This window comes from Rhamphochromis sp. 'chilingali' (assembly GCF_963969265.1).
Source record: "Rhamphochromis sp. 'chilingali' genome assembly, chromosome: 1".
NCBI classification, from domain to species: domain Eukaryota; kingdom Metazoa; phylum Chordata; class Actinopteri; order Cichliformes; family Cichlidae; genus Rhamphochromis; species Rhamphochromis sp. 'chilingali'.
The window spans coordinates 34794121-34807869 of NC_137929.1; the positions used below are offsets into that span (position 1 = coordinate 34794121).

General features: G+C 41.0%; 1 protein-coding gene across 1 annotated transcript; it reads left to right on the forward strand.

Annotated features, from left to right (window-relative positions):
- The first annotated feature begins 2422 nt into the window (after positions 1 to 2422).
- On the forward strand, positions 2423 to 12809 carry LOC308402987 (thialysine N-epsilon-acetyltransferase-like). The gene is made up of 6 exons (XM_080892169.1): positions 2423 to 2767; positions 3058 to 3109; positions 6369 to 6452; positions 7621 to 7722; positions 7814 to 7854; positions 8025 to 12809. The coding sequence occupies exons 1-6, from the start codon at positions 2705 to 2707 to the stop codon at positions 8190 to 8192; spliced, it is 510 nt and encodes a 169-aa protein (XP_080748295.1). The 5' UTR covers positions 2423 to 2704; the 3' UTR covers positions 8193 to 12809.
- Positions 12810 to 13749: the final 940 nt, after the last annotated feature.

Below are 13749 nucleotides of genomic sequence, written 5' to 3' on the forward strand. Positions count from 1 at the left end.
TGCAGCAGAGGCATAACTGTTATCAAAATGAAAGTTTAAAGCCAAATCTTAAACTACAGAAGGTGTAAGCTCGATTCAACCTGAGAGCCGGTAACACAGGAGAGCAGCCTGACAGCTGAAGACTCGCCTCTCTTTGTACTTTGTACTTTTCAGGAAGCAACTCTTAAACCGATTATTGTCTTAATTGCAGCATGACGATCCTTAATCTACTCCAGACTTTCATAACGCTCCCACTGAGATGTCGAAGGCGTTTTCAGTTCCTCTAACTCTGCTCTCTCTCTTTTTTGTAGGGAACTTTATTCTGTTTCTCAACCTTCGTCCTGTGAGAACCAGCATAAAGTCATGAGATCATCATTATTTCTGGAGCTGTGGTTCACAGTTTGATTACATGTCCGCACTCTGCATCATCACATCTGAGCCTAATTTAACCCCGTCTGCCCGCTTCTGTGAATTTTTTTTAGCTGACCTTAAAAAAAATAAAAATCTCATAAGTTTTGTAGACTATGATTTAAAAAAATAAAACGAATCCTCCATCCACACGCTGTCACCCACGCAGAGGCCGCTGTTATGTATCAGCAGTGGGTGTTGAACCACGCAGACTCGCTGCCTGCTGCTTTAATGCGTCTGTGGATGAATCTAGTGTACTTTAGTTTGATTCTGTGAAACTAGAGGAGTCACTGTGACTGCACTGAGAAGAGCAGCACCCACAGAGATGGAGCTACAAGCCAAACTCCAAAGCCTCCTTTTGCCCCCTAGAGGCTAAACGGAAAAAAATTTACTTGCTGATATTTCCGTTGTTTGAGATGGAGCTAAATTATCCTGTTGGTCCTAATGACCCTGAACATGTAAACTTTGATAAGTTAAAAGTTTTTGCCTTGATTCGTTGTAGAGGCCAGGCTGGGTTAGCAGCCAAGGAAAACAGGTAATTGTCCTGGAGCCCAAAACTCTCTGAGCTCCCCCAGGGTCAATGTTTACTTTGCAGCAATTACCTTTTTTAAATCTATATTTTCAGCTTTGATTTGTGGTAAACTTGTGCGAAAACATGGACCTTTAAACTGCTGTACAGTATGCAAGTCTTTGATGGATCAAGCATCCTCCTACATTAACTGAAATTAATAGCAAATCCTGCAGGTGTAGCAGGTTTAATCCAACAAAGAGGGAGGAAAATGCAAGTGATTGAGTGAGGCTGCTGTGCATTTGTAGAGCTAATAAATGTAAAGCTGAAAGGAGACGGAAGGTGTTGAGCCAAAAAAGTGATATCTGATGTTTCTGTGTGTTTTTCATGTGTAAATCTTTGCTTATATTAGTAAATAGATTGTAGTGAACAGGGTTTAGATAATAGGATATATATAAAATAATGACCTGTTTTGCAAGTATCTTTATGGCTCTGCGTTATAGTAAGAGATAAGATACCTTTATTAGTCCCACGAGTGGGAAATTTCATGTTAAGGCTGCCGACCAATTGCCCGCAATGGCGGCGCCATCTTACCCGCCGACCATACATACATTACACAAAACATCACATGGGGAAGACGGGTCAGAGAGGTATAACAATGGAAAATGCACCACATGAGGAAGGATAAGGAGAAAAAAATAACTCCCCCCAGACTGAGCTCCAACAGGGAGATCAGTTTGAGAACAGAAAAAAAAACACCTCTGCACGAAGCACATGAAAAAACTCTTAATACACCAAAGAAACACATGACAAGCAACAGGGATGGGTAAAGGGTGAGAGACAGCCAGTGTAGACAGTGCATCTGGGCCTGCAGCACATGCGCTGGTCTCCTTGATCCACCGTCAGCATCGGAAGGGAATAAGCGTCGAAGGCGTTTGGAGGGGGGGATGAGTGTATATCTGCATGTGTATATATGCGTCTGTGTGTGTGTGTGTGTGTGTCCAGAGTTCAGCTGAGACAGTGTCCTTCGCCCTGCCGAGCTAAGTAAACAGTCTTCCAGCCAACCCAGGTGGCCTTGCGTAGGACAGGAAGAACAGTCAAAGCACAGTAAATGAGACATTGAGTCTCAAAGGAACTACCTGTACAAAATAAGGTTCAATAAAAAAATAAATATTGTCCCTACATTATAATCAACCCAGTGCTTTTTGGCCACTTAAACCATCTGTATTTACCTGCCTTCTTGGAAGATCTCTTTATAAAAAGACACTTTTAATATCGATAAGACTTTTTAGCTGAATAAATAAACATGACTGGTGCTATTGTGTTGTTTGAGGCTCAAAATGATTTGATATGATTGACACGTTTCACAGATTAGTGAAAAGTCATTTACAACAGTTTAAATACGGGAAAACACTTCAAGGGGAACCGGTGTATGCTTTTTACGCTGGGGCCCCCTAGAGGATCCCTCTGGCCCCTGCAGGAGGCAGAGGAACACCAATAAAGCGAAAAGGATGCTGCTCTTGAAAGCATCCGGAAGCAATCTCTTAAACGACTGCAGCTAAAGCCTGTTAATGGACGTCCTCTAATCCTCGGGTGCACTTTCCAGTCCGCAAGAGGAGCTGACTCACTCCCCTGTCACCTCCTACCTGGAGGAGGGCGCTCTTTATTCAGTTTCCATCCTCCGTGGAGAGGCTGTGGCGTGCTGGTCCAGGCTAGACGAAGAGCTGGGTACTTCTCCAAGTGCTCGTCATCCGTGCTCCGACAGGCCGGAGCAGCACTGTGAGCATCACCGCATCACATCCACTCGACATGGACTTCTCCATCCGCGCGGCCAACCTGGACGACTGCAAGGACATCGCGCGGATGATCATGGTGAGCGGACACGTGCACGTGCGCGCGTGCGGTCCAGCTGTGTGTATGACTCCGAGGACATTATTAAGTAGCCTGTAGTGGCTTACGTCAGCAGGGCTTTTCATAAACACGGTGTTGCTGTTATTATTAGATTAGTGAGATATTATCGGATGAACTGTGCTCGTCCTGCTCGTTAGTTTCAGGCTAATAAACTGCCTGTAAATGACATGTTTACTACCAGCTGAGCAACACTGATGTCTGGGATGTCCTAATAAATGATGGCAGCTGATGCTATTTTTGTTTATGTCCAGGAACTGGCAGAGTATGAGAAACTGGCAGAGCATGTGAAAGTGACCCAGAAAGGTAATGTATGTAGCGATGTCTCAAGTTTTTGCCTTGATTTTATCCGTAATGCTTAATAATGATTAAGAGTGTGTGGTTATTATAATGTAATTTATAAACTTGGACATAAATGTTTGGTCTTGCTTTATAGGCACATATATAATATCTTTAATCACAAATAAATTATTACATCGAGTAAAACCACGTTATTTGTTTTGGTATCATTTAGAAAGTCTGGGTAAATTAATTAAAGTTTTTAAAAGCAGCTTTATACACATACAGATTTGTGAGTGTGTTAATGGAGCTTTTATAACTACTTATGTCAGATTTTAATCCATGTTTAATTCAGGCAGTTGTCATTAGTTCAGTATTTTGTGTCACCACATCTGTTGTGAGGACCATCTACACTTTACAAAGGATTTATAAATGCCTGAAAAGGGGAACTTCAAGACTCAGTCTTTGGGAACTTTACAACACAAAAAGTCAAAAGAACTTTTTATTCAAAAATGGGGCGACTGTGGCTCAAGAAGCAGAGTAGGTCACCTACTAATCGTAAGGTTGCTGGTTCAATCCCCACCTGCTCCAGTCTGCATGCTAATCAGTTGCTCTCTGATGCAGTGTGAATGCTGCAGAAAGCACTTACATAGAAAAGCAGTGCTTGTATGAATGGGTGAATGAGGCAAGTTGTATAAAAGTGCTTTGAGTGTTCAGTTAGAGTAGAAGTAAGAACCAGTCCATTTACCAACATTGCTCATTTAATATTTGCAGAACATCAAAATGTAAGTTGGACCACAGTCTGAGATTGTAGAAGAGAGAAAGAGACTTACTGAGAAGCGAGAGCCACAGGGTATTTTAAACTAAACATATTGAAGCTTCTTTTCATTTAAAACCAACATCAATAAGGTTATCACAAAGCAATAGTGAATATATCACAGAGCATCACAAACAAGTGTAAACACCATAAACAAAGCATCCATCATATTAATGTGTCAGAGTCCCCGGGCCATGGGCTCAGGGCTTTGTGTTCCTCTAAAGGTTTTTGTGTCTGTATTTAGTCTGGCTCCTTTTGTATATTACTATGATTAGTAGTCTTCCTTGAGTATTTTATTATATCCTTTGTAGTTTGTTTATATTTTAGTTGTCTTCTGGGCTTTGCATTATTGGGTTATCATCATTTGTGGTCCCTGTCTGTTCTCTAGTCATGTCTCCATGTCTGTCTACACTATGTTTGTGCTCCGTCTCTGCGGTTGTCTAGTCTCCCTGTTAGTTGCCTCAAATGAGTCTTGTCTCCTTAGTCGGTCATGTCTCTGTGTTTGTTTGCTTTTCTGCGGCAAGTCATTATGCCTTGAGTCTGGGTTTCTGTCTCTGTGTTTATGTTTCCTGTCTCATTTTGTCAATCTCTCATCCTGTTCAGTTTCACTTCCTTTGGTTCTTTAGATGGATTCTGTTCAGCTGTGTTCCACAGGTGTCTCCACTCCATCACTCTGCCCTTTGTCACCTCGTCCCTCATTCCCTCTTGCTGTATGTCCCGTACGTTCAGTGTCTTCTGGGTAGTTTCCTAGTTAGTAAACTAGCATCCTAGTATCTGCTTAGTTTGAGTTCTTTTGTATTTTTGATCCCTGTGAATCCAGCAATAAACCTAAATTTTGAGTTCAGTGTCACTTCTGAGTCCTAATCTTGCCAGCTACACAGCAACATATGACATAATTTGAGAATGCAGGAAAATGTTTTCTGTCTTTTAGAATTACTTCTGTTCATTCCTCAGGTTCAACTTTCCTCTCGTTTGCAGTTAGTTGTTGTCAGTTAGCTATCTTTAGTCAGAGAAGTGCTCCTGAATTAAACACATAAGTTGTCAGCTGCCGAGCCTGTAGAGGTCTATGTGTCCCCCCTTGGCTATAGCCCCCGAGATGAGCACTGACCACAACCAAACCAAGCCAGTCACACTGAACAATGTTACAGGCAGAAGAACATTCTCCTCAGCTTCAGCAGACTCTTTCACATCTGTCACATGTGCTCAGGGTGAACCTGCTCTCATCTGGGAAAAGCACAAGGTGCGAGTGGTGGACCTGCCAATACTGGTATTCTATGGCCAATGCCAAATAGAGGCCATTGAACCCTCAAGCCTTCCTTGTGAAGTCTGTTTGTGATTGTTTGGTGAGAAACATTCACATCGATTACCTGCTAAAGGTCATTGTGCTGCTCTGGCATCCTGTTCCACTTTGCACAAAGGAGCAGTTCCTGGTCCTACTGATGGGTTAAGGGCCTTCTATGGCCCTCTTTAGCTCTGCTAGAGTAACCGCCTGTCTCTTGGAGTCCATGCTCTTGAGACTGTGTTGGGAGACACAGCAAACCTTCTGGCAATGACATATATTGATGTGCCATCCTGGAGGAGTTGGGACTACTTGTGCCACCTTTGTAGGGACCAGGTATCGCCTCATGCTACCTGTAGTGACACTGACCCTAGCCAAAGGAAAAACTAGTGAAAAAATAGTCAGAAAACATGAGGAGGGAAAAATATCAGTGGTCTCCAGCTGTCAAACCATTCCTGCTTTTTTGGTTAATTGATTGGTTAATCAAATCTCTCAACTCTCTCTGATTGGTTACAAACTTTGACTCTCATTTCTCGCTCTCTTCAAATAGAGGTTCAAATTGTGTTCTTGGCCTTATAAAAGTTAGTTGGACATATCAAGCAGTGTAAATGTTGGAAAAAATCAATGTTATTATTTATTTAAAAAATAGTAAACAATCTTCTTCTGCAGCTGTAAAGTCAACAGTGTAACAAATAAGCCAATAAAAAAAGACATTTTGATTAATGCAGATTTCAGCTGCTTCAGGGGAACTCAGTTGTGGATGTGAAAACTACCAAAGGAAGTGCAATGAGAATAAATACACAGAGTATGTAATGTGGACTTTATCGTCCAGATGAAAAACTCTTCTAACCAAAAAATAAAGTTTCTGTATCAAGTATAGTTTGGTGTTCAGTTATATTTATCTAAGCCCAGTAGATTTTATCACACTATAATAAAGTATTTGTCTGTGAGCCATTTGTTTCTACCACCAGGTAACAGCTTTTCCCAGGAAGCTTCATTCTAAAATTAGGAACTATGGACCTTTGAGGAAAAACCATTGCACTGTATTTTCCAACAAAAGGTCAAGAACTGGTTTTAAAGCTCTCTCTTAGCTAAGATTACATTTTGATAAAAAGCCTCAAACTGTTAAATGCAAACTGAATTTCCCCTTGTGAAAACACCGTGTAACAGTATCTATAATTTCTTTTCAGACTTGGAGCAGGATGGCTTTTCCAAGAACCCGTTCTTTCACGGGATCATCGCTGAGGTGCCAGAACAGCACAAAACCAAAGAAGGTGATCATGTTACGCCCAGTTTTCTCACACACTGTTGCGATCTACTGTCTAACAGCTGTAACCCGGTTACTGACACAAACTTAAAACTGATGGGTGACGACCCGCTAACAGTAACAGAACCTTACCAACGGAGAGAGCGAGCAGGAGAAACAAAAAGGAAAACGCAGGAGTGAACTGTTGAGGTATATCAAGTAAAGCCAAAAGGTCAAAAACCAAGCTAACTGTAGACTCAATAGCAAGACTTCAGCACTATAAGATACAAAAAGCTAAACAAGTTTAACATTTTATATATTTTTGTATAATTACTTGTGTCGCACTAACTGGAAAACGGTAGCTACACTTAACACAAACATTAATTGCCATATAGCGTTCATTTACATCATCCTGCATATTTATTACTCATGTTACCTAATGTAGCAGCACACAGCACATGTACCCTCCCTCCTTAAACACTTCTTACATAACAAAGTTGAAGTGCTTTTCCTAAGAATGCAGTAATTAGAACATTATACGCTCTGCTGCCCAGCTGTGCTTTTTCCTTCCATGACACGGGCCTTTTTCCACACAGTCACCGCTGTCCACTATCTGAAGGCTTCAACTATCAGAGGCTATACTGAGAAGTAGCTACTTATGTCTTGGGTCTCATTAAAGTTGTGCTCCGCTCTCATCAGTGCTGCTTTGAGCTGCTGAAAAAATTCAATAAATCCATGAACTGTCCAGAACCAATCAGCAGAGAAGTTAGCAGCCAAACAGTTTTGGACTCAGAATCATCAGATTCATCAAGTCACTAGAAACATGACTCCAGATGTTCTGCTGCCTCCAAGGAACCAAAAACAAAAAAGAGAAGTAATAGTGGTTAAAATGACCTAACCAGCCTCACCACTGGGAAATGTGAGGTTTCATTTATAAAGATTGTTGCACATTAACTGTGAGCAGCACCACGACTCATATCACTTTTTTCACTGATGTGAGGGAAATGATACATATTTATGTGTTTACAGTGTAATGTAAAGCATTATGCTGTTAATAATCACTGTGCTAAATGTTCAGAGTCATTCACTCAGTGGGAAGGAGCACCAAAACGAATACACAAATTTCATGAATACTGAATTTTGCTTCTTCTAAATAACGTTTATTTTTACATGCTCAAACTGTTTTCTTCTTTCAGGGCACACAAAGATCGGCTATGCACTTTACTTCTATTCCTACAGCTCCTGGTCAGGCAGAGCCATTTATATGGAGGACCTGTATGTGATGCCTGAGTTCAGAGGTACAGTACAGCCTCTGAGAAGATGTCTCATCATCACTGTGTCCTTATATTTGCAGGAAATCTCAAGTAATGCACATGATCTGTCTTTCAGGGAAAGGTGTCGGTAAAGCACTAATGAGCAAGGTGGCACAGGTGAGTGAAACGTGAATAATGGAGAAGGTAAACCTTGAGCATTTTCCTGTTTTCAGTATTTGCAGGAAAATATGCTGAACAGTGTCTCAGAGGCAGCATGCAGAAACAGCTTCCATGCTACATCTACAGCAGTCATTCCTGTCTTCCTTCTTGTTTTTGCTCTCCTGTAGCTGGCTCTGGCTGCTGGTTGCCACCAGCTCAACTTCACCGTCCTGGACTGGAACAAACCATCGATGGACTTTTACCTCAGCCAGGGCAGCTTCGATATCACTGCTTCCATGGGCTACCACTGCATGCGCTGCGAGGGGGAGGCGCTGGAGCACCTGGCTCAACCTTAACCCAACCCTCATGACCTTTCGTGACCTTTGCAGCCATGAGGTCAGGCCACACACTGCAGGGATGGAGCACCACTCAGTGGCCTCTTTCCAAAACTTGACAAGCTGATTTTTATTGACTGTTTGCTAATCCCTGCCTTCCTTAACATTCTAACTTTAAAGCCATTTAGCAATGTGTTGCATATTAACTATAACATTTTTCACCATTTTTATGCAGCAAACGTCACCTACATGTTGGTAACTAGCCTTTACTTTACGGATCACTTAAAGTTGGTAGAAACACACCCCTACCACAGTATAATATTTAAGAGATATAACTTTTAAAATACCTGTCATTTTAATGGAGAGAGACAGAATACATATCACATAAGAGTTCTAAACGGAATTGCATATTTTCATTGACTGAAATAAGTATTTGATCCCCTACAACCCAGCCAGAATTCTGGCTCCCACAGATTGGCTGTGTGTGGCACACGGATTACAGTCAACCAATGAATTAATGATTCCACATTTCAGTCTCTCCACCACCATGGACAAGAACAAAGATCTGTCAAAGTCAATGTCAGGAACAAGATTGTAAGCTTGCACAGGAATGGGATGGGCTACAGGACCATCACAGATAGAAGACATAAAAGAACCATCAGTCAGCCTCAGCCTAGATCTCCATGCAAGGTCTTGCCTCATGAGCTGAGGATAATCATGAGACAGGTGGTAGACCAGTGCACTATTAAAGATCTGAAGGCAGTTGGGACCACAGTCACCAAAAACACCATTGCTAACACACTACTCTCTAATGGACTGAAATCTTACAACACTTGTAAAGTTCTTCTTTTCAAGAAGGCCTGACTTAAGTTTGTCAGCTGAATGATTCAGTGAAAGCTTGGGAGAAAGAAAATCAACTCAACCTGCCATGTTTGGAGGAAGAGAAATGCTGAGTATGACCCAAACACCACCATCCCCACAGTCAAGCACGGAGGTGGAAACATGCTACAGCTAAAGGTACAGGACCACTTCACTGTACCATGAAATCTTGGACAAGAACTTTGTTCTCTGAGTCAGAACACTGAAATGAGTCATGGATGGGTCTTCCAGCAAAAAACCCCAAAACCCACAAAGATAAAAGACCAGTGTTTCCCAACCTTTTGGAGCCACAGCACATATTTCACATTAGAAAAAGCACAGCAAACGCTACCAAACAAAAATGTCACGAAGAGCATATTGATCATTTTCCCATGCACACCAGGTATAGTGGAATTGGCTCATTTGTCCCCAGTATACCTTTCTTTTTTTTTGACCACTGCAAGGGCCGGAATCTTCTCCAGGACCCAGATCAAACTGACTACTTTTTCTTTTCAGATATTTATCTATTGCTATTGCGCGCTGCGTGGTCTCACAGCATGACTATCCGGTTGTTCAGTCTGACGTCACTAGCAGTGTCTGGGCCTAAACTCCGCTGCAGGTCCATATATCAAACGATCACTATGGCATTACTGAGAGTTGAAAAACTGTCTAAAGTCTTTCATCTTTAATAAAATGATCAGCGTTCTGCTCTACCAGGTGTAACAATTGAGTTTAACATCCAGGCATCGATTAAAACGGAATTTATGACATTTAACGGAGTTAGAAGTTAGCAGGGAGTTAGCTCGCTAGCTTCTATCTAAATACAATATAGCATGTCCTGACTGCCGGGTTTTGGAAACAAATTAAAACGTACAGCTTTCTTATCAATTCCAGCATAAATGAAGACAGAAAACTAAACAGCAGTGACGTTTGTAGGGTTACTGAAGTTTGGCTAGCTGGTATATAATGATGTGCTACGTGACCGCTAGCGACACAGCTATGTTAGCATAATATAAACAAGCTAACTTTTTTTCCACTCAATAAAAGTTAACATAAGTGTTCTCGGTGGTCAGGAACAAATGTAATCGCATGGCAGGATGCTGTAAAAGGACCAAACTTCAGCCAGGAGAACAACTGAGATAATCCATCCACAATACGAGGTTAGCCATTCATATACTGCTGCATGGGCTGGGCTGTAATTACATCCTAAGGTTTTAAAAACTGAGCTTAAATAAATGATTAGCGGTAATAAAAGCCGAGTGAGGTCAACAGTGATCACTGACTGTTTTAGGAGCTTTTTGAGATTAAATAGAAGAAAATACATAACATTAAACATGTTAACAACACAAAAGCCATATTAAACGCAGACTACTTTAGGCCCGGAAGTAGGATTCGTCGTGTCATCACTGAACAACCGGATTATGTAATTTCTTCTTCGTCTTCTTCTGTTTTACTGGCAGTTGGCAACCCATTTAATTAGAGCAGGTAGTTGTACTGCCCTCTAGTGGAAGACAATGTAATTGTTCTGCCTGTTACTCAGGCTGATCGCTTAGAGTACTAATCAGGTGGAACCAGATAATTTTCCACAGCACGCATACCTATGTGCCGCGGCACAGTGGTTGGGAAACACTGGCCTAGACAATCTTCAAGCAGCAGATGGATGTTTGGGTGATATTTTGTCTCTCTCCATTAAAATGAAACTACCATCAAAGAGACTATTAATTTCTTTGGAAGGGAGCAAACTTACAATTCAGCAGGGGATCAAATATTTAGTTCCCCCACCATATATGAATAACATAAAATTAATTGTCTGATTTACACCAATATTACACATACTTCAGATGATGTTTTGCACAGTTAGTGCCTATAGAATAATGACACAATGCCTGAATTTCACTATAAACTTGTGAAACGTGAGGCTCTCTGGTCTTCTCCGGTACCTGTTGACGAGCACTGGAACAACTCTGTCTCTGCACTGTGGAGAAACTGGACAATCACTATGCCGGGCAGGGATTTAGCCAATGGTCATTTACTTTTATGTTGAAAAGAATATGCAGTGTCAAGTGTTGGAATGGGGAAGAAATGCGTGCAATACATTTAAAAAGTACAATACAGAGACACTGAAGCTGTTTTGTGTTTGTGTGACGTGTTAAGAATTGTGTGATAAATGATGAAACATTTAGACAACAGGGTGTGATACATGTGTATGTAGTGACATTTTAGACAACTTGTGACCTAAGGTATAAGATATGATCTGAATTTTGTTGGGGTTTTTTTGCACAAAGATCCTCAAAAATCTTATGCATCGCAACACTAAGACATATGTTCAGTGTACGACTGTTTTAAAGGTTTTTTGTATCGTATCCCTTTAAATTTACTCTAACGACAGCAACCAAAGAGTCAGTCACCTCTGCCTCTCGTCTTCCAGATGAGGAGCGCTGCGAAGCTGTTGTGAAGCACAGCGTTGGTATTTGCACTGTTTTCTTCTTTTTTCTAGCTGTTTATGTGTATTGAGGTCTTGTGATGAGAGTGTACACTAAAGGAATCAGCTGGACTCAGACTAAAACCTCCATCTTTGCAGCCAGACGTGCGGGACTGGTTTCAAAGACCTGGACGAAGCCTCGAGTCAAACAAAAACAATCCATCTGGTCGTATTTGAAAACTAAGAGAAAATCTTGGACTGGGCTCAGTGCACGTCTTTGAACCTGTCTCGCTAAAATGAAAGTGGCGTAATTCTGGTCTGCACTTCTGTTTTATATTCAGTCTCAATTTTTTTTCTCTCAGAGAGGGCTTCTTTCCAGCACTTTAATGAAAACAGGCTGAGCTGGGGGTTATATTTGGTTTGTTTTCTTTCTTTCTAAACAAGTAGAAACCGCTGACCGTTCTTTGTTACTTTTTGCAATTTGCATTTACAAAGTAATTCACTCTGGAATGCATGGTATTTTATTTTATTTAGTTAGTTCGCTATCCATCTTTGGGACATCGAAATATTGCATGTCTAATGTGCAAAATCTGCAGCCTAGCTCAGTTTTGCAAAGTAAATCTTTGTGCTGCTACAAAGTGCATTTCCACAAAAATCCACACAGAGTCCAAGGGATCACGAGGGGATCATTATGTCTTATCTGCAGCTTCCCATCAGAATTTCAGACCAAGTGCTATAAATTATTCGGTCTCAAACTGTTTTCCCAACATGGATTTCCCAAAGCACTTCAAAATCAAAGTTCAGCCCGTGTTCCTGTCAGTCACGACTGCAGTAAATCTCAGAAGAGACGCTTTGTGCATAAAACAGAGAGCAGCAGCTCACCAGTTTAATATTTTTTAAAATGTTTCCTCAGTTTTTAGTGTGTTGAATGTGTGTGTGTGATTACAACACTGTGTAATAGCAGAGGAGGCAACCGTGACGCATTCTCATTTCCACGGCTGTGCGGCCGTGTTATCCAGTGTACCATAAGAGCTCATATCAGTGTTCCCGGTGAGGTCGGTGTCTTTAATGTCCTCATATTTCCAATGTCGTCTGTGAAATTACCGAAAATAAAAGTTGTGTGGAAACCTTGTGAATTAAGGCTTTTCGGGGCATTTTCGACTTCATCCACTGAGTTTTTAAAAAAGAGCTTCATGAGGTGCATAAATTCCCTCGGCTCACAGAGGAGCAGTAAATTCCTCAGCTGAAGTCAAAACACTGAAAAGAAAATCACCAAAAATGGATCCATAAGTTTTTCATCTGATATTCGAAGCCATGAAATTGCCACAAAAGGTAGATGCTTGAATTTTGGGTCATTTGCTGTGTGTAAAAACAAACAATGAATAAAACACTCAACATGTACGAGAGTCAGTGGTTTCATGCTGTGACTGTCTTGAAAACCAGAAACTGTCCACCTGTTGGTTTGATTAGAGTAATAAAATCTGTCAGAATTCAAGGTGACGTGCATGTGTAGCTGCGCATTTCTTCTTTAGTCTGTTTGTCTTTCTTTTATTAACATCAGACGTATAGATTTAATATTACTACAAAGTAGATGAGCTGTGCTATCCAGAGCTAAAACTTTAATGCAGCTCAATTTAGCCAATAGGGGGCGTACTGACATCACCCATTTTTAAAAATCCCAGTTTGGTGTCATTTTTTCTCCAACTATGCTCAATACATACTATGCAAAAGTCTTGATTTAGTCCTGATTTCTTTGTGTTTTACTTCCGAGCAGCCAGGCTTTGCAGACATTCTTTGAAGTGCTCTTGAGGAATAGTTCTCCAGGCTTTTTGAAGCTCTTTCAATGTTCTTCTTTGGCTGCTTTTTCACTCATTTTCAGTCCAGTCCTTGTATTTGGTCATCATCAGAGAAATGTTTGGTTTGTTTGTTAAGCCACAAGACAAACATATAAATCAGTCAAGACTAAAAAAAGGCTCTTTAACTCAGGGACTGAAGGGACGAACCACTGCTGTGTCAACACCAAACAGACAACTTAGCAAAGAACCAATTTTAAATTGTACTTTTAGGCACAAAAACACATAATTTGTTCCCATTTCTTTAGCTGAATCTATGAAAAATATCAAGGATAACAAAGTTTGACAGACACAAAATAACATGCCGATTCCCAAAGAGCCATTAGCCAAAAACTTAGCACATCTCTGCACGGTGTGCAGTGTGGCCTTAAAAACAGCTCATGAAAAAGATACAGTTATGAGGTACATTTAGATTTTTATCCACCATGCAATACTGGAAAGCATC